This window comes from Haemorhous mexicanus, chromosome 8 (assembly GCF_027477595.1).
Source record: "Haemorhous mexicanus isolate bHaeMex1 chromosome 8, bHaeMex1.pri, whole genome shotgun sequence".
Lineage (NCBI taxonomy): Eukaryota > Metazoa > Chordata > Aves > Passeriformes > Fringillidae > Haemorhous > Haemorhous mexicanus.
The window spans coordinates 14,529,394-14,554,294 of NC_082348.1; the positions used below are offsets into that span (position 1 = coordinate 14,529,394).

The 24,901-nt window shown below is 48.6% G+C and overlaps 1 protein-coding gene across 2 annotated transcripts in view; it reads left to right on the plus strand.

Moving 5' to 3' along the window:
* Positions 1 to 4,242: 4,242 nt before the first annotated feature.
* The window catches only part of IGFBP2 (insulin like growth factor binding protein 2), a 54,874-nt gene continuing 34,215 nt past the window's right edge, over positions 4,243 to 24,901 (plus strand). The window contains exon 1 of one of the 2 annotated variants that reach the window (XM_059852809.1): positions 4,243 to 4,853. In XM_059852809.1, the coding sequence (XP_059708792.1) occupies positions 4,454 to 4,853 (400 nt within the window). In that variant the 5' untranslated portion in view covers positions 4,243 to 4,453. Of the gene's footprint in view, positions 4,854 to 23,462; positions 23,602 to 24,901 lie in introns of those variants that run through there. The other variant, XM_059852810.1, reaches the window with a different exon arrangement.

Sequence of the window (24,901 nt, forward strand, 5' to 3'; positions counted from 1 at the left end):
TCTGGGCCATTCATTTATTTCCTCGAAAGCTTGCTGTTTGTGGTGTGATTGCCTTGGGGAGCAGCTGTGGGCAGGATGGAACAAGAGGGTCTTGCCAGTGCCTCCCTCCTCTCTGCAGCGCTCTGCTGAGCTCACTTGCACCACCCCAATTCAATGAGCAAAGCTACTGAACTGGGGTGGCTGAAGGCAGGTCAAGGCAGCATGGGACTGGAGCTTTGGGACCTACAGTCCTGGGGAGTGTGGAGGGAGGGACAGAGAGCCAATTCCATGGCTGGATCCAACAGCCTGGATTTTAAGGCTTAGTGTTCCTTTTGACAGGGAGTAAAGGTCCCCGCGGCAGGGGCAGAGGGCAGGGCAGAGCTCCTTTTGCCCCTGCTACCGACTCTGGCCTTGGTCATGTTCCCCTGGCACCCCCTGGGAAGAAATGGGGATGAAGGAGGGAAGATCCCTGTTATCCCACTCTGGATGTGCTTCACTGTGAGACAGAGGCAATTCTTACCTCCCAATACCTTTTACTCATGGCCGAGCTTTCTCCAGGGAGAAGGCAACATTCTTTTATAGCTCTGTCCTTTGTCAGGGATGAACTAGAAAAAATAAACTCACAAACAGAAAGTGGAGGTACAAATACATCAATCCCAGCCTTCCTCCTCACAGCCCCCCCTTTGTCATCACCTGCCCCTCACCATGCCAGCTCTGGGACTTGGGAGACTTTCTCCAGCACCTACCATAAAGCACTTTGTGTCAGTCTACTGAAAAGGAGGACTTTAAAAATAATTAAAACACTGTTTTAATCTTCTTGACTTTTTTTTCTTCCCCCACCTCCCCTGTGCCCCATTACCCATGAAGAAAAAATGAGGGAAAGAAAAAGGCAGAAGGGCACTTTTTGTTTTCTCCCCCCACGCACTCAGAGCTGTAAAATACTTCTTAATCATGGGTAGCAAGAGGATCTCTGTGCTAGGCCTCCACTTTTTGTTTGTGAGTTTATTTTTCCTAATTCATCCCTGACAAAGGACAGAGCCATAAAAGAATCAACCAGCACGTCTGTGGGAAAAAACTGCCCTGAAAAGGGTCAGAGGAATACTGTAGCATTTCCAAACAATTCCAAGGACTAAAGCCTGTGTGAGACGCAGCTTCAGCTATAACTTGCCTTTCTAGGAACAAGCCTACATCTGTTTGGCAATGCCATATTTTGTAGGGTAAAATAAACCCTTGAGAACAAACAGGCCAGCTTATCCAGAGGGGTAAATGCTTGGGAACAGAGCTCACTTGTTAATCCTAAAACTGTCAGCAAAGACCCACTAGAGAAATTATAGCTGGCCACGGGCACTCAAGCTGTTTCCCTCTGCCTCCCCACCTCCCCCATCCCCATAACAGCTGTAAAATCTTCTTTATTGTTCTGCTGGAGTTGGAGAGCAGCACAGAGAGGTCTCCCAGCCCAGGGCTGCAGCAGCAGGGGCAGGGGGAACATCTGATCCATTGTATCTGCACCGGTGTTATTGCTTTAGTGGCAGACAAAGAAAATGACGGTGATAAAAGGAGAACAGCCCAAGCACCTACTAAAGAGGCATATGAACAGGAAATCCTGGCTCGTTCCCACATCTGAGCTAAGTACGGTTTCTTTCCCTACAGGATCATTATGTTTAATGTCCTTCTGCAATTCAGGCAGCTGAGCCAGCGGAGCCCCTTCCCTCCCCCTCCTCTCTACCTTCCCTTCTCTCATCAGATTTCGAGCCCTCCCTGTGGAAAAATGATTTGTGCACAAGCAGCCTACACAACGGCGCTTAGAAGGAATTTGCCCCTGCCAGGAGTTATTAATGGCACCCCAGTAAATGCCCCCAGCAAAATGGGCCGCTGCAAGCATCAAGTGCATGTTGAAAAATCGGGTTTAAATCGTCCCTTGGGCAATGACCTATTGGCCACCTAAAAAACACAGGATTGGTTTGCTGTATAATTAAGTTCAGGCCATCTCTTGTGCTTACACATGCAGAAACCCAGATGTCAGCTTGGTGCGAGTCAAAGTTTTGGGCTCTTTTAAAACACCAGAAGACAGACTGTGAGGGCATAACATTTACCACTGGAAGAAAACCTACTTTGAATACTTGGAATATTTAACTGACTGCAACAGATAATTAGCCAAACCCTCTTACGCCTCCAAATATAGATTCATTAGTCATATGAAAATATCTCATTGGAACCAAATGTGAGTCATTAGTGAAGTCAACAGCAGATCATAAAAAAGGTACCGAGAGCCTCCTTCCCGCTATCCCTGAGAAGTTGTAAATGTGCAGTGAAAATAATTTGCTCCATTTTCTATTGAACATCTGCTGGGAAATCTGTTTAAAAGGGAGGTTTTTGAAGGGCTGCTGGTATGCAGGGCTGTGCATCCTATTTTCCCACTTCGAGATTTGTGGGAATAACAATTGCAAATCCTCTGCTGGGTTTTTTCACTGCATTTATTTTTCTTTTTGTCTTCTGGAAAAGACTTTCTCAAGTCACCCAGGCTAAAACTTGGGTTTTGTAATATAAAAAGATATTTTGTAACATGAAGTAGAATAAAAATATCTCCCCATTATTTGCTTGTAATTTCAGGGGAACATGTTGGTTGGCTTGGAATTTCAGAGTCCCCTGCACTCAGAGCAATGAGTGCTGCTGCCACAGGGACCCCAAAACCAAGTGGATACTTTCCAAAGTGAAATGGGGCTGGTTAATATCAGTGTCCAGCTTAAGCGAGGTACAAACAGACAACAGTGTGTTTTAAAAACTAAAGCAAGTGGGTAGGTACTCTATGGCAAGGGATCTGCAGCATGATGGGCAGACAGAGAAATTGACCGTGCTTGATTAAGCTCTTGTAAAACCTGAGTTATTGTTTGGGAAGACCCAGGGACTGGGATGGGACTGCATACTCAGTCCCAGGACGTATCACAGAGCACGATAAACGCTGCAGTCCATCAACCAACCCTGCAGTCATCAATCTCACAAACAAACATGTTGTTGTATAACTCCAGAGCTGTGAGTAATCCTGTGCCAATAGTTGTGTCGTGTGAGTTGTCAACAGCAGCACTCTGCATTTTTCTTAATTTGAAAAAAAAAATAAAACCAAAACAACAAAAAATTACACGAGCAAATTTTAAACACTCCAAAGCTGTCATTTTTCCTGTGGCAGACCGAATTCATGCTGCCTCAGTGCCTGACTTTAACCATATGCGCCACAAAGATATTAACTGAATATTCCAGCTTCATTAGCTCAGTTGCATTCCCTTGATTTTGCTGTTACTATTTTTTTTTATTACAGAAAAAAAGTCACCTCTATGTAATACCCCTTGTAGTTAAAATCCTCTGTGTAGCCTGTGGCAGTCGGGCAGCAGGAAAAGGAGTGTGATAGGGTTTAAAATGGGAGTTTCATACCAAAACCGCAAAGCTCAGAGACCTCTGTTTCTGTGCCTCTGGTTGTACCCCACTTTTGGTCAGCCACGTGAGGCAGTGCCACACGGAAGGTGCTGAATCGGCTTCAATTTGATCGGGAGGCAAAATACCCTATGGGCAGCCAGGCTGAAGGCATGGGGCATATCTAAGGGGACGGAGCCTTGGGTCTCCAAGAGGTATCTCCCAACTGCAGGGTCCTGTTCCCATGGAGGCATGGTGGCTCCCAGGACCAACATTTGGTGAGCAACTGGGTGTTGGGACTGTCCCTGAGTCCAGATGTTGGCCCTCATGCCCACGGTGGCACCTGGATTGAAATGAGGCTGCTTGTGCCAGGCCTGGCACTTTTGTGGCAGCAGGGTAAGAGTGGGCTCTTGCTTTATCCCCCAGCTCCCCATGCTTCTGGGGGCGTGGAGATCACCCAGTTCCCCCTCTCCGAGCGCTGGGTGTTGCTGTGAGGCACGTCCCCAGCCCTCTGGTGGAGTGGGATCTCTATCCCTCCCTGTTCAAGGTGCCTCAAAGTGACGCGGGTCTTGACTCCCTTCGTGTTCAGCCCCGCCGAATTCAGCGAGCAGACCCTCATCCCCAGAGGGAGACCATGTCTCCCACTACAGTAGGCCCTCGCCCCGTGTCGATCAGACTCTCCAGTTCCTCTCTGGGTCATTCCCAATCCTGTGTGCGGCTGGCCCCAGCCCACTCTGGGTCTGATCGCCTCTCCCCACCACGAGGGACAGCCCCGACCCCCGCAGGGGAACGGGGGCGGGCGCGGGGGCGGCTCTAGGACCCAGCGGCGGCGCGGCGCGCCCGGCCCCGCTCAGCTCCGCTCAGCTCCGCTCAGCCCGACACCGCGCCGAGCCGAGCCGTGCCGTGCTGTGCTGTACAGTGCTGTGCCTCACCGGGCCGTGCTGTGCCTCGCCGGGCCGTGCCACGCCGCCTGGTTTCGCTCCGCTCCTCTCCTCTCCGCCCCGCGCCGCCCCGCCGGGGGGCCGAGCGGCGCGTCCACCTGCCGGCCCCGCCACCCGTCAGTCCCGCCATGGCGCTCGGCGGGGTCGGGCGCGGCGCGGCGCGGGCCGCCTGGCCGCGGCTGCTGCTGGCGGCGGCGGCGGCGGCGCTGGCGCTGGCGGGGCCGGCGCTGCCCGAGGTGCTGTTCCGCTGCCCGCCCTGCACGGCAGAACGCCTGGCCGCCTGCCCCCCGGCCGCCCGCCCGCCCTGCCCCGAGCTAGTGCGGGAGCCGGGCTGCGGCTGCTGCCCGGTGTGCGCCCGCCTGGAGGCCGAGGCGTGCGGTGTCTACACGCCGCGCTGCGCCGCCGGCTTGCGCTGCTACCCCGACCCCGGCGCCGAGCTGCCCCTGCAAGCCCTGGTGCAGGGACAGGGCACCTGCGCCCGCCGCCGCGACACGGCCGAGTACGGCGCCAGCGCCGAGCGCCCCGCAGGTGAGCAGCGCCCGGCCCCGGCCTCCGCGGGTCCGGCACGGCGCGCCGAGAGCCGCGCACCAGGGACGGGGCACCGAGCGCTCTGCGCGGCGCGCCAGGGACCGGGCACTGCGCGCCGGGGACCTGGGACTGGGCACCGCCGTCCGGGCTTCGGGCACGGGGGACAGTGCACCGTGCATCGCTCACCGGGTACCGGGCACTGGGGACAGGTGGGCGCTGGACACCGCGCATTCGGGAACGTGCGCCGGGGCACCACCAGGTTGCCGGAACGTCTAGGGGACAAAGGAATCCTAAAGGGGAATCAAGGGGGTCCTACCGGGGCAGAACGACCCCGCTCGAGGGCAGACATGAGGTATCCCTGCGGGAGAGGAGCTAGAGTAAGTCCAGGGAAGCACAAAGAGGGAGGGAATGAAAGGGGCTCTGGAGGGGGGACAAAGCATCCTTGAGGTGGGCATAATGGGGTGTTTGGGGGTGCAGTTACTTCGGGGGTTCGAGAGGTTTTCTTGGTGTGGGGCAAGAACCCCAGGGGTGGAATGTAACGAGGTGGGGCGCAGGCGGGAATGCAGGGACTACTCCCGGGGGTTAGGCTGGAGGTTGGGGTCTTTTAGGGGAAAAAGCCCACCATGGGAGCAGAAAAAGGTGAACTTTGGGGAGACGCAGCTGAGGGATGGGGAGTGGAGAGGAGTGAACGTTCAGATTTGTGTTTGGTGGAGGAGTAAAACCACCCTGAAGGGTGATGGATGCCCCGAAGATAAGGAGAGAGGTGGTGTGGGAGGACCATGTGCTGCCTGGTGGGAAGGGGGAAGCTGAGGGACTGCAGGGGCCCTGCTATCTGAGGAACCTGTTCCCTATGGCCACCCTTCCAGCGGAGTCCACCTTGGAGATGAGGTGACCTCTGCCAGCTCCCGTGGGGGTCCAGGGCCCCCTGCTCCAGGAACTGGGTGCAGGAACAAGAGGAATGCCTCCCGGGAGCACAGCCCCGGGGACAGGGACGCCAACAGGCTCCTGACCTGTTGCTGTGATTGCCGTGGGAGGGAGCGCTCTTCGGGTTGCCGGTACAGCAGTGCTGGGTTTTATTAATGCCTCCTCTCCCGTGGGATCGACTGCAAGCTCTTTCCCTTTCCGTGGGATGTTGAGAATTGGAAATCAGCTCTGGAAATAGACAGTAGCACTTTCTCGTTTCTCCTCCAAAAGGAGGGTAATCACCCCTCCTTGACTTCTGCCGCCTGGCTGTGACTTGGGTTCTTGACCCTGTTTGCATAACTAGTTCAGCAGCGCGACTTTGAATTCCCTCCCTTCCCTCTTGAGGCTTGATTTAAAAACGCTCTGAACCAGGCTGTACCTCTTGGCTTCCCTCTCTGTGAGGATGGGAATGCAGCCAGGTACCTGTGCATGCTCCTCACAGTACCTGTGCATGCTGCTCTGCTCGAGGAGGAGATGGAGAGAGCAGAGTAAAGGAAAAAGAGCAGCATGGAAAACTTTGCACGTTCCAAGCTGCTGCTTCGCACAGCCAGGCTGCGACTGCTTCTGTCCCCGCTCCTGTCCCCTCTCCTGTCCTTGCTCCCTTGCCCAGCTGTGAAGGGCTGTGGAGAGCCAGGACTCTGGAGAACAATGTTGATGCAAAATCTTCCTTGACTGCAGAATATAAGTGTCAAGGGAATGAATTTTAGACTCTCCAGAAGAAGCCAAGGGCATTTAGATTTAAGGAATTTGGCACTGACTTCCAGGCTTATGCTTTTACAAAAAGCCGGGGTGGCTGGAGGGCATTGCAGTGATGGGCTGAGAGGTGATTTTCTGAGTTAGTGCTTCTTTTTTTTCTTTTACAGACTTTAATTCAGATTTATGTTAACTTCACTCAGCATTTTGCTTGATTGGAATATCTTTATTCCTTTACAATGGGTGTGATTTATTTGATTATATCTCTGTGGATAATACACTCATAAATAGCACACTGTAAGAACCTTATAATGTATGTGGTGTTCTGTAATATCCATAGGGGGTGAATAATAAAAATACTGGCACATCTTTAACCAGTGTGATGTGAAACATGCAGCTGGAATATTCACAGTTGAGCATGTCTTGGCAGAGGAGCATGAACATCCAGAAAAGGGTTTGCGCTCTTCAGATTACAAAATTTTTAACAGGTTATTGTAGCCATTAGGAAAAAAAAATCCCAACCAAACCTACAACAAAAACAAAATCTGAATCTGCCGGCTTCACTTGATACTCTTCCCTTTAGACTGTCATCTTTGATCCCATCTCTACTTGTTTGCTAAACATACATGAGGGAGCTGAGTTTGCTTTTAGTTTTAAGCAGTGACAGGGAGAGCACTCTGGCACCCAAAAGAGCAGGGACTGGAATTTGCTTTCAAATGCTGATGTTAAGCCAGTTTCAAGAGTGCCCCAAGAGCAAGTTTTTGCCTGCAAAAAGCAGGTGTTGAGGGTTTTTTGGTGTGGTTGTTTTGTAGTGCCTTTTTTTTTTCCTTTTTAAATGTGCTTAAAGGTATTTACCCTTTTTCCCCTTTCCAGCTTGAAAAGGCTTCTTTGGCTGATTCAGGACTGGAATGCAGAGCTTGTGCTATTCCTAAATTAAGAGGTTGGCAAGTTTTTTTGTCCCTGATGAGAGGCAGAAGGATTGCCGAAATGAAACAAGGAATAAAACTCTGCAAATTCTCCTGCTATGGCTCCAGCATTGTTTAGTCTTCCACTAAGGTCTGTAAAGCCAATCCTGAAATGGTTGTAGGCGTAAAGTAACATAAACCACCATGTAGCTAAGGAGCAAGGGATGTTGCTCATTGCACAAGAGGCTTTGGGTATTTTGGAGATGTTGGGAATGTTGGAAGAAAATACCAGCAGTCTGTGAAATCAGTCTGAGAACTTCTCCCCTCCCTGGGGAGGCGAGTACATCAACCCCCATCAGTGGTGGGAGTGAGGTGGAGACTCAGCATCTACAGGGATCAGGGCCTTTTAGTTAGTTTTGGTGCCTCTGGACCACGTTCCACTGCAGTTGGTTTCAGGTCATGCTGTAACAAATTCCTGTACTTCTGACTGGAACCGCCTGACCTGGGGACAGAGTTGTTACTGTGTGCGCAGAGCTGGTCTTGAGTGTGTTTATTCTCTCAGCACCTCAGCAAGATTATCACAGTGTTTTGCAGATGGAGTAAATGATGTGCTCAAGGTCCTCCAGGACACGGGGAGCAGAGTGACGACTGTCTTTTCATTGTGTTAGTCTGTGTCCTGGCGGAAAATATCTTAGTCCCTGCAGCCACCTTCTATTCAGAACAGGCCTAAGGTGGCCATATGGGTCTTGTAGACACGGTATGATTTGAGAGGCATTTTAGGTAGCACTGGGGTCTTTCAAACCCTCCAATCTCAGCCAGAGGCTGGGGAGCCTTCCGTTTTAGCCATGATGAACTGGAATCAGGGCCTTTTGTGATGTTGTCCAACTCTCAGCTCCCATGTCTTTTGCCCTTCCTTCTGCTGGTTCAGCATTCACCTTATGTCAGAGCAGGCTGGTTCAGGAGATAGTCCTGCTGCAAGCTAGCCCTAGAAAACAAGTGTCAGATCAATGACCCAGACTGGCTCAAGATGCAGCAGGGTGCCCAGCAGGATGCCAAGTGCTGTTTCCAGGTGGGAACTTATGCTAAGAGGTGGAGCAGGGCAGATCTCAATGATGTCAGCAAATGCCCTAGATTGTCTTGCCCAAGCTATGAGAATAGTTGAAGAACATATGTTCTCCTCATGGAAACAAGATTCTAGGAATAAAACTTAATCCACTTTGAAAAAATGTTTCTTGAGCCACTGTTCAAAGCTGACCAGTTGAGAGAAATTTTTTTTCCCCTTTGCCAATTCAGTTTAATTGTGTTTGTAGTATTACTTTGTTGTTGGGATACTTGTACTAATTTAGTGGGATCTGTCTCAGAAGCCACTGCTAGTTAATGAGTCCTGCTTTGGAATCTCACTTACTTATTAAAACTAATGTGTTTTTTCAGTCCATGCCAGTGCAAAGTAACTTTTCCAAAGGGAAAGAGAGTTGTGAAAAGAATGTGGCTGCAAGCAAACTTGAACTTAAAGGGCTGGAGTTGCCTTACTCACCTGACCAGGGTCTCCACTTTGAACTCCCATGACACAAAAACAGTGTCAAAATAGTTAACTGTTAAAAACACAGCTTGTTTTAGCATCCAACTAAAATCCTTATTTGGGTAGTTCCAAATGCCACACATCCTTCCTTACAGGTCAGATGTCAAAACCTTCATTTCCCCTTGGCAGGCAGCTGCTAAAAGACAGTTAAATGTATTGCTTGAAAACACAGAAGACTCAGAGGTTGGAGGTAGCATAATGTAACTGGAATTTTAACAGCAACTTGAAAACCATGCCAGTAATGCTATGAATGCATTTTTCATTTCTACTGAATTGCCAGGAAGACTTCTGCTTTTCTCTTGCTTTTATAAGGAAATGAAGCATCTGTCATGATCTGCATGTGTATGTGTATATCTGTATTCTGCCCCCACAACTTCTGACCCTGTCAGTCAATTTGATGGGTCCAGTGCAGCAGTGGATGTCCTAAAAGTACTATGTTGCTAAAACATGGGTGAGGAGCAGAGGAGAGCCAGGCTGTGAGTGTCCCCCTCGTCCTGTGCTGGAAGCACATGAGCAAGAGGAAGATTGGTTACGAGTGCAGCAATCAGGCTTTCAGCCTGGCTTATGCAAGCTTGGGCATTACCACACACCAGGGAAGCTGAGTACCAGACCCAGATCCACAGGAGTGTGTTAATATGTCCACAGCCACTACAGTGGCTCTGCCCAGGATAAGCTGAACATCTGCACAGCTCCTCGCCTTGGAAGAAATTATTAAAAGTCAAATGCAATTAGGAACAGCTGTAGGGATTATAGGTGAATGAGAAAACCACACAGTTCATCTGTCCTCATTGCCTCTGGGGCTTTGCCAGTAGGTGGACCAGGTCTTCATGCTCATCTGTGGCAGCTGTGTCTGGTCAAGAGCTAACCTAGTCATCTTTTAAGTATTAAGACAATAAATAACACCTTTGTGAAGCAGCTTTTTGAAAATAATGCCACCCCCTTCCACAGTCCCACTGGAGTCTGCCGTGGTGAGAGTGCTGCTGGTGTGAAAATGGTGGTTTGGAGGGAGAGGGAAGCCTGGGAAGATTTCAAGGCTCTGACCCAAAGCAGAAATGTGTTTTCATGCTGTCCCTTGGCAAATGATCTGTTTCCTTCTTGCCCTTTGCAGTTGTTTCCTTTCCTCTGGATTTCAGGCTTATACTCACTGAGTATGGTATTTGTCAAGGGAACAGCAAGAAGCCTCGTCTGTGAGAAAGTCCATGTCGTTTGTTTTATCCACATCCAGGAATTGAGCTGAGATAAACAATTCAGGAGGCAAAACAGTGAAAACTGGAATGTGAGAGGTGTCTTTGTGTATGGCTCTGTACTAGACCTGGCTGCAGTGTCATCTGGGTCTAATTTATCTGCCCGATGGGCAGCTGTCGCCGTTATCCACAAACACAGCTGGATTTGTGAAGGCAGGGTTTCATCCGAGCAGCCAGCAGCATTCCTGTACCTGCTTTTCCTGGTCATATGTTCTGAGCTATGGAGCTAAGAGAAACAGTAGTTTCCTTGGTGGATTTTTGCTTTTTTTTTTTGGATTGAACAATTCTAAGCTTTCTGAACATGGTGACATCTGCCTTTTCTGCTGGGACTCCTTCAGGGAGGATCTTTTGCTCTAAGCAGACAGAGTAAGAGGAAGGCCAAGGTAGAACGTAAAGGTGCTGTATAAAGCATTTCTGTTACAGGAGGAATGCTGAGCTTGGTGGTGTACTGAGTTTTCAGGCATAAGAATTCCTGTTTTCTTTTCTTAAATTGGGGTGAGATATGTAACTGTGATCAAGTGTCTGCTTAGCAGACCCTTTCTGTGCTAGAGAGATGCAAATCCATTGCACTTGCTTGCACTTCCACTGTGGCTTCCACCCATCTTCATCCTGGCTTTCCTCTGGGGAGGCCCTTCCGGAATCAGTGTCCCTGTGACGGTGTCCTCTAGCAGCACATACTGAACACATGGTGCTTGGCTTTCCAACTTGTCCTCTCTGACTGCTTGAGTCTGCCAGCAGGGACATGTTTGTCTTGAGGCCTGCATTAGTGTCTTCCCGGGGGAGGGAGCTGTAGTACATGTGTGCAACAACGTGGTGCCTCATGGGTGCTGAGTGTGCTGTGGGACTGGGAGACTGACCATGCTGCATGGTCTTGCTGTGGACTTGGGAGAGAAGGAAAAATCCTTGCTAGTGGTTCTAAGATATTGTGCAGATCATTCTGCTGAGCTGATGTCGTGGCAGCCGTGTGCCGCTTTATTCCCCATGCACATTCTCATGCTCTGTCATACAGGTCTTGGTCTTTGTTTGGACCTGCAGAGCCATGGTAAGAAATTTACCCATCTGAGTCTTCACTTTTCTGGAAGGATGAGTTTTCTGCCAATTTATCAGATTTCAAATCTAGTCCTATTATTCTTTCTACAAAGACAAATTACCTTCAGTAGACCAAGTCTGACTGAAACATCTCTGCCTACTTTCAGCAGTCCCTGCCAGCAAGCTGGAAGGTGTTTCTCATTCACAAACTGGCCAAGCGTGACCTCATTAAATGTTGAACTGACACCTAATTACAAGAACATGTGATGGGATGGCTATCCTAGGCAAAGGCTGAGGAGAAAAGGGTTACTGAACAGTTATCAGAGCTTTGCTGCAGCCCTGCATTCGACTGCTCTTTGTAATTGCATTATTGATTGATTTCTGCTCAGTGTTTTGCTAGACATATCATTTAGTGAGATAGCAGTGGAAAGATGAAGTCTCTTGTTGCATCAGCTTATAGTAGAAATAAATTGTTTAAGAAAGGAAAGGATCAGGAATTACATGCTTTTGTTATGGACTGAAATACTGGGAGACATCAGGTCACTTTTATAAGCCTTGAACTGTCCTCTGACATTGCAGCTTTTATTCTGAAGAAAGCTGCACTGTGCCTCTTGGCTGGTAAAGGAACAAGTTCACTGCCTGGTGCTCTCTGTAGTCAAAGATCCCATTAATTCTGTAGGCTGCAAGGAATGATTTCTTGGTATTTCAGTCTGGACTGTAATTGAGAGTGACACAAAGCACTGGTGGGAATTGGACTGTGTTGAAATCCCTGCTTTTTCTGTTTTCTGCAGATAAACCAGCTCAGGTGGGAGGAGGGTATTTCTAATGCTCTCCCCTTGAAATTTATAATATTTTCAACACCTTACTGGCTGGAGGCAATTTTAGAGAGGTGTCTTTGTGCCTCCTTGCAGCTTGTCCTTGTGGTGCAGGATGTCTACAACATTGACACAGTGCACTGCACTCACTTGCATAACAACATGTGTGGGATTACATGTTCTGTAATATAATGAAAATTCATAAAGCTTTTCCCAGTGTTTTTGCTCCAGACTACAGCAAGATTTCCTGGTATGATGTTGCTGGTCAGACTTCTGCCAGAAGTCTGGTCTCAGCTCTCCTGGCTAGTTGTAGAAGCCTTAGTCCAAGCTGATGAATTTCTCCTGGCTTGGTGAGGAGATGGAAGCCTTCCTTCCCTTGTTTTCTCCTTGCTGTTTTCTCACTAGAAGAGGGTGAGCATCTGACATCCATTTCTTCAAGAGTGCTTGCTGTTCAGTCTGAGGTGAGTTGTTGTTGACTGGTAGGGTTCCTCTTCTTTTGGCTGTAATGAACAGGACTGCTTCTATGGCTTCTGCAGGGGTGGTTTGGGGAGGATTTTGTTTAAGCAGAAATCCAGGTTGTTACAGACTATTACAAAGATCATTTGGAGGAGAAGATCTGGTTTTCTAGTGGTGTTTAGGGAATATTGCCATTCCTGGGACAGAATGCTGGGTCAGCAGTACAGGTACTAATTAGAGGCTAACCCACCAATCCATCACAGAATTTAAAGAGCACTCTGGAACTGGGAGAGAAAAGTGAGCCTAGAGCAAAATGGTGCCTTCTTACAGGTCAGCTCCCTGTGGGAACTCTGAGTCATTTTGTTGTTGTTGATTTTAGTAACTAAAATCAGTGTATTCTCTCCTTTTTTTCCTTGCCAGACCCCCCAGACCCTGTCACCCCAAGCTTTCAGATTCCATTAATTCTTCTCCATTATCCAGGGATTTAGGTTGATTAGATTATTTCTCTGCAGAGGAGCCCAGCTTCCCACTGCCTGCAGATGGGACCTGTAAAGCTCAACTTCCTCGCACAGCCAGCTAGGTGGTGGGAGCACAGCTTCTGATGTCTTCAGGACAAACTTGCTGCCCTGTTCCTTTCAGGGCACCTGTTGCTGAGAGCATGGCCAAGACTGGGCAGGTGGAAAGCTGCTGGTCTACTGAGCTTTGAATAAAGCCAAAATGCCTGTTTCGGGCTGACTTTGGAGGTTTAGGAAGGTCTAGATCTCTCTGTACATAACTGAGGCATGGTTGGTCTGTGGGCACGGGGAGGAATTTGGCATGGAAACCTCTGAAGCAACTGTCTTGTCAAGTAAAACTCGGGCTGTGGGAGTCGGTGTGAGGAAATCACAACATCCACTTTGGTTTCTTCAGGCTCTGTCCCGGGGGCTGGTTGGGTGTTGCAGGAGGCCACAGGAATCCTGCTTGTGACCACAGCCAGATTAATGGCCACTTGGGCAGCTTTTCAGAAGTGAGGAATTTGTCCACTTTCACAATAGTGGCTAGAAATTCCACATGAATTAATTAGTTTTATTACAGGACTTGTCCTTCCTGCTCCTCCAGGGCTGCCTGAAACACTGAACTCATTACATGAAGAAATGGAAATAGTACTAAAAATAAGAACTGGTATTCCGAGCCTTTGTGAGGAAACACACAGAGTATACTGACATGCTCCACCAGATGTGCTTCTCAAGCTGTGGCTTTTGGCCAGATGAGATCTAAACCCGAGTTTTAGATCAATTGCAGCTACTTAACCTCCCCCCCGCCCCCGCCTGCTGCACGACTCAGTCTTCTCTCATCCTCTTATTCCCTGCTCAGTTTAGGCTGCTCATCTAGGCTTTGTAATTACTCACAGAATTTCAGTTTGATGCAGTGTTCAGATCTGACCCCTGGATGTTGCACAGTGAAGGCTGTGCACTTCAGCCTCCTCTCCCCATTAGAATGGGTTTCCTACCTTGCAAGGACACTGTTGGCTTTTATGGTAGTGAAGTGCTTGGAAATACTCTTGTGAAAGGGTGCTCTGCACTTGAGTTGTGGTGGCATGGGACTTTGGAAATGTTTGATTGAGTGTAGTCAGAGTAATGTTAGACTGAGTAAATATTTTGGGAACCCAGAGCTAATAATTTTCCCTTGCTTACGTTTGTGGGGGGTCAGCCTGCAGAAATTTACCACCTCTCACATGGCTTTTAAACAAACGCTGTGCGTGGACTCAGTGTGCTTTTATTTTAATCCCTTTTTAGAAGTGCTGATGTTGTCTTGAGATTTGCCCTGCTGGTAAGGGCAGGTGTTCTGCTTGCTGGTCATTCCAGTGTTTGCTTTATGAACATTGCTTCAGATACTGTGGTTGGACAGACTCATTTTGAGTCTGACCCCTCTTTTCTGCTCAGCCCCACCTTTGTGACCCAGGTTTGACTTGTGTTTTTTGGATGAAGTGAGTTCAACATGAGAAGGCTGACCAGTGAGGTGGTAAAGTTCTTGCAGGTCCCACGTCACAGAGTGTTATGGTTTCTGCTCTGCCCTCTTGGGAACTGTGACCCTCATCCTGGACTATGGCCAAATGAGCTAACAAGGACCAAAATGCAGAATTTCCAGCATTAACAAAATGTGCCCTATACAAAGAGTAAAAAATGCAAATGCAGACATAGTTTCTTCTAATCTCAGATGAGTGGAAAGCTTCTGTTGCTCTAGTAATGTTTGTTGTGGATTTCATTCACTACTTTCCTTAATTTTTCTGTTTATTCTGTTTATCACGCTGGTTTCAAGGATTTTTTACTTTACTCCGGGCCATTAGGCTGGTCCTGCACATGCTGAAACTGACCTTTGATAATTCAGACTGCACTGAAGGTGCTTGGGCAGTGCAGATATGACAGGGCAGTAGATGAACCTGGCCAAATGTCTGTCACATTCATAATCTGGCCTTGGGTGACAGCCAGCGATGCACAAATTTGGAACTTAAGAAAAGAGTATGGAGTGAGCCTTGAGAGGTGGGAACAGTGCTATGGAAACCCATCATGCTGCTGATACCGCTCAGCCCATGATTTCAGGGATTTCCAAAGCACAGCCTGGTCTGCTGGCTGCTCACAGAGGTGTTTTCATTATTTGGTGAGCTGCCCTGACTTCTAGCAGTGAGACTTCAAGTGCTGGGAGAGGCAGACAAACCCACTGTGATGTCTGGGTACATCAGTCCTGTGTCTTGAGGCTTCAGCTGTGGCGAGAACGGAGGTCTCATTGCTTGGGCTGTGCCCAGTGGAAGAACAGCCCTGCCCAGATCTGTTTTTATTCTTAGCTACGGGGTGTGCTAAGAGGGTTGAGCCTCTCGCTTGTGTTGTCAGCAGTATCCTGTCCCCTGGAGTTGATCTGTCCTAGCAGAGCTAAAATGTCTCAGCTGACCTAAAAAACTGCTTGTAATTGAAATGCAGTGGCCCCCATAAATATTTAACTGAGTGTGTGTTTTGCTGTGCATTTTTTTCCAGTTCTTCTCTTTTACTTTTCCCTGCCTGTGTGTGGATAGTCAGCTGAATGCACATCCCTTCCATGGCATCCTGTGAAGAAATGGCATTTTTGGCAGTTAAATTATGCATCTTGCTTGTCTGCCATCATCATCGTGTTTAAGATGGATATCAAGCTCAGTGTTGAGTGTGTGAATGCTCCTGTGGGAATGTTTACACCCCACTACAGGCGCTGCCCACTGCCATGCAAACCACATCCTGACAACCAGTGTGCAGCCTGCATTAAGATTTTGCAACTCTGCTGCTGAAGCAGTGGACTCCCATCAGATGAGGGAAGTTACCAAAGTTTTGCCTAAGAAATAGCTGTGGATGGATTGGACTTCGGGTTGTGAGGCAGAAAGAGCCTGCAATGCAAGGCTGGAATTAGTGCAGTCAGACAGTAACAAAGGTATCTCTGTGAGCAGCGAGCATACTGGGCTGAGCTTTGGAAGTCTCTGAACTAGTGACCTGAGCTGGGCTGACTGCCTGACACCAGTACCTTGTGCAAGGTGTGCAACCTGCCCTGTACTGGAGTAACCCCAGCTGGGATGCTCTCCTTTCTCCAGCTGTGGAAGCATGCACTATGCCTGGAGGACATGTAGCCAGAGCCTGGCAGGGACTAGGACAGCATAGATCAGACTGCTCCAGTGGTGGAGTTAGGCTGGGCCTGCTGCAAAGCCATTGGATAGGGTCCCCCATCATCACAGCTCAACCCGGAGTAAATGTGATTTCCTCATTGTGACAGAGTCAACAGCTGCATTTCAGAGCTGGAGACGTGGTGTTGGTTCCCCTCTGATCTGAGCCCAGCACAGGGGCCGATGCAGGGCAGTGCTGCCATCCTGTCCTGGCTGACATGTCCTGGAGAGAGTGGAGCAATGCTGTTCTCAGCTGGGGTCAGACCCTGAGCCAGAGTTGCAGGTTTGCCCTTTTCCCAGACAGACACATGCATCTGGTTAAGCCAGCCAAGGCACAGGGTGAGCAAGACTGAATCTCCCCAAAACCACCCCTGTTTCCCAAGGACCTGAAGCGGGGGCCACAGGAGTGGGATTAGACACCAGAGTTTGAGGACACACATGTTGCAATGCTGCCTGGAGGGTGCTTCTGTCCAGGGGCTTTCCTGTGGAGAGACATAGCCGGGAAGCAGAAATAGCAAGTGACTAAATGTCACGGTTACATTCCTGCCATCTGAAAAGAATTCCCTATTTTCTTTTGGCTGCAAAAATTAACTTCCCTTTTCTTCTCTCCGAGCGGGCGAGCTGGCTCCCGGTGGCTGTGCCCTCGTGGCGGATGCACAGGACGGTCCAGGTCAGACTGAAAGGAAAACTCTCCTACTGGGGGCTTTTCACTGTTGTGCTCCTTTCTAAAGAAAATGTGCAGGGCTTTTCTTGGCCCTTGTGAAGGCCAAGATGCAGGTCTGTAGCTGGAATAGGATAAGACTGGCCTCATTTGGGAGCTCTTCTGGATTTTGAGCTGCTTGCTTCCCTTCTACATCCTGCTGAGCTCTGTGGGGTGGGGGCTGGTGGCTGGCATCCGGCTTTTTGTTATTCATGTAATTAATCTCATTCCTCCCCGACCTTGGTTCTGCAGCCCCCAGGCACAGACTGGCTGTTTAGTCTCTGCTGCACAGTAAGAGCTCCACTTGGGAGTCAGGGAAACAGGCAGGTACAGCTGAGTGTGTTGTTCGTGGGCGTGCTTATCCTTTGGTCCTGGAAGATTCAGTAATGTACCTTAGGAGAGTAAGTTCCTTAGACTGAACAGCTTGCTAGTTGCTCCAGTGATGAGCACTACAGAAATGATAATGGGCCACCTGTTGCCTAGTTTGAAGATGCCAGGGAGGGGAAAACATGGAAAAGGCTCCACTGCAAAATTCCCTGGGATTTTTAAAAATTTCTTTTAATACTCTTTGCAATAGCAGAAGTCTGGACTTTTGTGGGATGAGAGCCTGATGGGTAAGAAATGACTCAGCAGCTGCTCCACCTGGGAGTAGTCAAGAGCTTGGTCCTTTGACTTGCAAAAGTCTTTTGTGGGCCCTCTGGGATCCCCTTAGTGCCAAGAAGAAAATATGCCTCATTATACCCATGCTGACCATGTGCATTCAGGCCAGCATGCTCATCCCAGTCTCTCGCCTTTTTCCTTTGCTTCTTTTTTTTTTTTCTTTCTTTCTCTAGAACTCTGTAGTTTTTTCCCATTGCATTTTTTTTGGTCAACAAGTTTATTATTTTCCTGCTATGAGGTGCTGTGCTTTCTTTCTTTCTTTCTTCCTCATGTGTTCTTGCTGCGTTTCTGCCAGCCTCATCTTCTCTCCCCATGCTTGGTCTCATATTTACTTCGCATATTTTCAGCAGGGTGCTAGCAGGATTATTGTGGCCTGTCTGGCTCAGTGAAGACCTGCTGAAACCTGCCATTCATTGATCCAGGGAGAAGAGCCGTCAACGAGTGCTCCTGCCAGGTTGGGAGGGTCGGGCAGAGCTCTGCACAAGCATGTCTGGGAGCTGTGGAGGTGACACTCTGGGTTTGGAGTATGATGGAAGCCACGTGTTGGTTCCTGCTTGGGACTGATTCTTTTGGTTTGGCTGCCAAACCATTTGAAAGAAAACAAAAGGTAAAACTAAGTTTTTATTCTGGTAACTTTGCAATATTGACTTTTCTCCTTGGGAGGACAAAGGAACCGCAAAACAAGCTTGCAGAGATATTTAAGGAGACAAGCAGCTAAAGAAGTTCACCACTTGAGAGCATCTTTAAAGAAAGAAAAGGGAATGAACATCCACACTCTCAAAAGCAGTGCCAAAGAACGCGGCACCACTGATCCAAGGATGTGTGAAAAGTCATCCCAAGCTCTTCTATGCCTGAGAGGTGAACCCGGGCTGTCTGGGCTCCCACACTATAACACATGGGTTTTGCAAAACTCTGACATTTCAGTTGGCAAAAGCAGCTGGTGGTGTTTAAGGGAGAGCCTGATGAACCTCCTGAGCAGCAACTGCAGGAGACAGCGGGATCTCTGGTTCAGTGGGTGTGGAAGACTTTAGTCCCAAATGGCCAAACTCTTGTTGGCTAGTGTTGTCATTGCTCCTCCAGTTCTTGCTGAAATTGGGCCATAAACATACCTCCTTGTTGGAGCTGCTGGCACACAGGCTCCCTCCACCCAACTGGCCCCAGAACTGACCACAGTCTTCTATTTCTTTTCCTTCTAAAAGGACCAAAAAGAAGCCTTGGGTGTGACCATAAGCCAGCCTTTTTGACTTGATTGCTGTTACTGCTGCGATTAAACCCAAACAAAACCAAAACCTGGAATGTTTTCTGTATGTCCAGTTTTAGTTCCCTTTTTTTTTTCCAGGTCATCAGCCAAACCAAACTGCCTCAAACAGACCCCAGGTGTTTGCACTATCCTTCTTTTCATGAAAATGCACGGTTCCTTTATAAAAATGTGTGCAAGAATTTGGGGTTTACCTACTCGCTCTCTTTCTTAAGGGCATTCAAAGAGAGATCCTCTTTGTTATATCTGTATTGAGATATTTTTATCCTGGCACTGTCTCTGTCCAAGGCAGGGCAAGGAGAAGCCATCAGGAAGCTGTGGAAAGAGCAGTGTGACTGAGAACCAAAGTGGACTTAGGAGCAGAGCCCTCCAATGAAGTTTTCCAGGCAGTGTTGTCGATCCTCTGCATGGGTTAAATGTCTGCATCTATAGCCATCCCTTTCTCTCCTCCTGCGAAATGAACAGGGCTTTGCTGGAAGCCAATCCCAGACCTGAGGCTGGTGGCTTGTAAAGTGGTGCCAATCCAGTGCCTGGACTGCACATGGACCAGTGCCCATCCACTTTCCAGAGAGTGGGGGAGCCAAGTCCACAAGGAAGATTTTCCCAGGTTTCAGTGAGTTGAGTGACCATTATGGCATGTGGGCTGAGACATATGTGGACCTTTATGTCTTGGCTCTTTTCCTCCCGTTACCTGAAGTGCTGTCTGTCTTCTCAGCATGTAATTCCTCTCTGCTTTGCATCATAATTCCAGCCGGTGCAAATCGCTCTCCTCCTCCGCTGATATCCGTTCTCTGACTTAGCATTTCTGCTGCTGCTGAGTTCTGGCCTTCTCCCTTTGGGGGCTGGCACCCACTGAACCCAGCTGAGAATGTCGCCCTTTGTGCCGGAGCTGCTTGCAGGAGCTGGGGAGCTTTGCCTTCCCTGCTGCGAGCCTTTTTGGCTGGAGAACGCGTGCCCTTTCCTGGTGGGGAGGGATTTAGGGGTGAGGGGGAGGTGAGAGCGCTCCTTGTGCTGGAAGAAAAATGATGAATGACTCTCTTGTGCTTCTGAACAAAACCAGGAAATGGGGGGGGGGAAACAAAAAAAGAGGAAATGAGAAACAGTAAAGAGGCCTCCCCCGCCTTCATATAAGCAATCACTCCACAGCATCTGGAGCCCAGTAAAAGGGCTGTTCCCAGGAGACCTCACACTCGACAGCCACACAGATCTCCTTTATTGCAGACTCTTGGGGATTGCACCCTCACCCACCTCCCCTCTGCTCGCCCTGCACCCCAAACCAGCCTAACAAGGGCAAACTGAAGCTCAGTTTCCATGGCCATGAGCACCAGAGATGGTCGAATGTGGCTCGGCTGGCAGGGCATGGATCCACCCCAAGGATGTGGTTGTGATGCTGTTGAAGCAGCCGCAGCACCTGCACACTGTTTGTGCTGGCATGCTGCCTGGCAGCACCAGGGCACTGACAATTGTGGTGCTCTTGTCTGGTGTGAGATCTGGAGTGGAGTCACCTCTCCTGCTCTCTCCCCCAGAACTCTTCTGGATGCATGAGATGCAGTAGGGAAGAGCAGAGTGGGTCACTGGCCATTGTGGTATTGGATTTTACTTTCTCTGGAAGTCACTTGATTAGAAACCCTGGGTCAGTTGACTGGGTGACTGCTGCATTTTGGTCCTGAGCCCTTCAGAGTTAGATGGGCCCACTCAAAGGGAGAGAAATCTTAGGAATTGTCTTCCTTGGGAAAAGCTCCTGAGGGAAGTCTGACTCCTCTGTGGTTTCCATAACAGCATGCTGAGGTGTCTGCATGTCCTAATGTCTTACTAATTTGCCAGTGATGATTTTTTTTTTTTTTAGTTATTTTAAACAGGCTCATTGTGCAACTAATGGGCTTTTTATTGGTGGTAAACAAGCCGAGTTAGACAGGAATGCTGCCGAGGCTGGACTGGCAGGCTTGCCTCTCAGTGCTGTAGAAATAACTTGTTCATTTTTTTCCCTTAAAGAGGGAGAGAGAACCTGTGGCTCTTCTGCAGCCTGATGCTCCTACCAGCTTCCCCATGGAAGCACTGGCAGAGCAGCTGAGGTGCATGCTCTGCACCTCATGGCTTGATTTTTGGGTCTAAAACTGCTTTCTGCATTGGTTTAAGGGACTGTAACCTTTGGTGGGAAGCCAGTGGCTTTGCCCGCACACCATCGCTGGGTGGTGTAGGGCCTAATTATCTCCTGGCCCAGAGAGCAGCCTCCTGCCAGGCGGTGCCTGGGATGCTCAGGGCTGAATGCATGGAGCTGGTGGGTCTCCATGGGGGCCGTGGAAAACACCCTGTCTCTTATCACACCTCTTGCTTGATAGGGTCAAAACTGTGCACACAGAGCATTTCCTCACTCCTGGAGAGGAGTGAGGGCAGGTTGGAAACAACTCCACTTGGGGGAATGCAGGTACTGCCATGGAGTGTGTGGGCACTGGTGGTGCCTGGCAGGGCTCGGGCAGTGCTCACTGTGGGGCCGTGTCTGGCCTCAGCCTCTGTCCCTGGTGTGTGTCACCACCAGCCAGGATAACCTCAAGTGAAAAGTATCAGACTTCAGTGGCCAAGAAAAGAGTGCTGACCTATTTTGGACACTTATTTATATTCAAGTTGCTTCTCTCTGTCTCTGTGAAGAAGCTGTTGTGACTCCAATACTTTTTAAAAGTTTTTTCCCCTCCCTTAGCTTTTGTTTGTAAGTAACAGGATATGATCTAGGACTAACATCTGTATTTTTCAGTAGCCAGAATAAATGTCTTATTATCTTTTATTTTTCTTGCTGAAACAACACTTTATGGAGCAAAGCCAGTTTTGTAATACAGCTAAGCATTTAGCTGCATTGGGTCTCAATTTTTATAGGTTCTCCTTTACTATAATTCCCAATTTTCAGACCAAAATGGAAAAAAGTTGGAAGTGTGTCATTGCTGTTCTGATTGTGAGCAACAAAAAGTCATCTAATGTAAAGTCACCAAACTTCTGGAAAACTGTTTGTTTTTTGGTTTTTTTTAGTACAGTTTTCCTTCTGTCACTTATTGGCTGTATGAATTTGCAGGAATCTTGATTTTCTGAAGGATCTTAGTGGTGAAAATGTTTTGGGTGTGGTTGTTTTGGGTCACTTCGATTTTTTTTCTTGTTTTGACAGCTATTCGCTAACTTTGTGTGCTGCAGTTCACAGTTAATTTCTTATGTTTTTAAAATGGAAACTGTAGTTTCTCTTGACAAAATTCTGCTGTTAGATCATGAAATCTAAGCAGCTTGGTCAGGGTAGCTGTGTGCACTAACCCTAGGTGGATACTTGTCATCCTGTAGTTTTTAGGATTTGCAATTCTGTCAACAGTGGGAATCTAAGTTAGATACTTAATCAGCAAGGAAAACAAAGGCAAATGCTGTGAATATTCATCATTCATCCATATAAATGATGGTTGCATTCTTGATATTGTATTCCATAATTTTTTCTGCTTTGAGGTAGGAGGGGTTTATTGCGGTTGTTTTTTTTTTTTTATTAGTGTTGTGGTTGGATTTTTGTTTGTTGGCTTTTTTTTTTTCTTTCCTCCTTTCTGTGTGTGTCTTTAAGACCTGAAAGAGCAAGGGTGAAAAAACTTGCTTTATGGAAATTGCAAACCCTTTGGCTTCACTAGCTGAGCTTGCAAAGTCACTGAACAGTGCCAACCTTGCACTGAACTAGCTGTGTCCTGTGCAAGTGCATCTACATGAAGATCATATGCAGCTCCCAGAAGACCAGTGGGAGCCTTTCCATAATCCTTGCCTGCAGCTGGATTTGACCCAAAGTATATCTGAGAAAGATTATGGCAGTTTCTTTCTTGAATAGAGTTTTGGTAGCTTTTGTGCTGTCACATCTGTGTTCTGTCTTTAGTGGCTGGCATGAAATTACCAGTGTGCATGCCCAGACAGACACACAGCCACTTATAGCCCCTGTGTGCACGGAAATGTCTGTGTGCATCGATTTGGCTGCATGGGATGATCCCACTGCACTGTGGCAGAAGGGCTGTGCTGGCTCCCCAGGCTGATGGCTCTGTGGCATCATGTAAAACTGCTCCTTGAGCATCAGGCTGCAACTGTTGCTGCTGGTGAGGTTGGTCCTGTGCAGGGTTTTGGAGAGAAGGATTACAAATTTTCCTATTCCTAAACTACAGTTTACCTATTCTGGACACATATGGAAATGACTGTTACATTTTCCTTGAGTCCATCAAGGATCAGTCCCTTTGCACTTTGGCTCAGTTATCTTCATGATTGCTGGTGGTCTTGTGCATGTGTGGCTTCACACCTTACACACCACAATGTCAGCAGGACGAATTTTTTATGAAGTTACTGAGGAAAACTTATGGTTCCATATTGTCAGTTTCTTGGAGACATCTGGATCCAAAGCTGAGGCTTCGAGTGTTCTTTTGCTGTGTTGCTGCCACCATATTTGTCTCTAAGCAGGAACACTGATTAAATTACAGTTCACCTCTGATAATGTGCACATATGGCAACTCTCTGAAGTTTCATATTAATTTTTGTTTTTCATGTGGTGAATAATCATGCTCACACATCTAGAGGGTTAAGGAAAGAACAGGACACAGTAATTGCTGGATATGAATTTCAAAATTCCCTGTGGAAGACTGTCTAATTAGATTTAATGAGCTGGCTGGTGAGCATGCGTGTGCATGTGTGCTTTCACCACCTCTCTTGAGCCAGCTGGATCAGAAGTGCTTATGTGTGTCCGAGGTGAACTGGAGGAGTATGTGGAAGAGATATTTTTACACTGGGAGAGTACAGGTTTGGAGCAGACTTCTACCTGCTTTTCTCATGTGTGTGCTGTAATGAGGGACTTCCACTACGGAGGTGAAGCATTTGATAGTGCAGGTTGTAAATTGGAAGTGACTTCACTGTGGTTTCAGCTGCTTAGGTGAGGAGGGATGGGAGCAGACTATCTGTCTCTGTATCTGTGGAGTTGGTATCCCTTCCTCTGTAATGTACTCCTCAGAGCTGCTGATGCAGGGGATAGCAGAGCTACAGCAGGTCACAGGATGTGTTGCCACCGAGCTGCCAGGAGAAGGTTTTGAATTAGCTGGAGGCAAGTGGTCAGTGAGGCTGGGATTTCTGGGAGTGAGGTGGATTACAGCCATCAGATTTGAACATTGCTGTGTCTCTGATCTGCTCTGCTGGCTGATTTCCCACCCCTCCATCACTGGAAACAGCCCTGAGGTGACTGTGTGCAGTTTGGCTTTTTTGCAGGGGTCACTGCCATGGGTCAGCACTCTGTTTCCAAGAAGGACCAGAGAGAGTAGAGAGGTGTGCTGAGAGGGTGGCCATTTTAATGAGGGGCTTCTGTGTGGTTTTTTGTTTCTTTTTTTTTTTTTTTTTATATTAATTAACCTTTGTTTTCTGTCAAGAAAGTTGTCCTGAAGCATGACTTAGCAAGGCAAACATGCCTGGACAAAAGAAGCATTAAGCCTGCACAGAGGGAGGGGAGAGGGTTACACCTCTAATTACTTTGTGTGCATGTAATTTTTTTTCCCCTCTGGTGACTGATGGGTCTTGAAAGGACTTGCCGGGGTTGGTGTGTGATTCACCAGGGCAGAGCGTGTTCTGGGCTGAGGCTGCTGGCTGTCTGGCCCTGGATGCCAAGGGCAGGCGATGCCCTTGTGCTGGCGTTGCTCACGCCTGAGTCAGCACTTGTGCAGCACAGCTGCTCCCCAGCTGGGGGCCAGCCGTGGGATTCGCTGCTCACGCCCCAGCCCTGCTGGACAGGAGGATGCAGAGGCTTGGCTCTGCCACGTGAGCACTGTCTGGAGTGGGCTGGGGTGATAGCATGTGGAGCAACGTCTCCTGGTAGGAATGTGGGTGCTCAGAGCACTGGTTGTGAATGTGGGTGTGAAACGCTGAGCTGCCAAAGTGCTTATGCCAGTGAAGGGGCTGGAGAAGGAGGCAATCCTGAGCCCATTTCACACATCCCTATCCCCAACCAGGGGAAAAGGGATCAGTGCTCTCCCACCCTCCCAATAAGCAGCAGCCTACAAACTACCCAGCCTGCCACCCTGTTCTTTTCTCTGGTCTTCCTGCCTGGTCCTGGAGC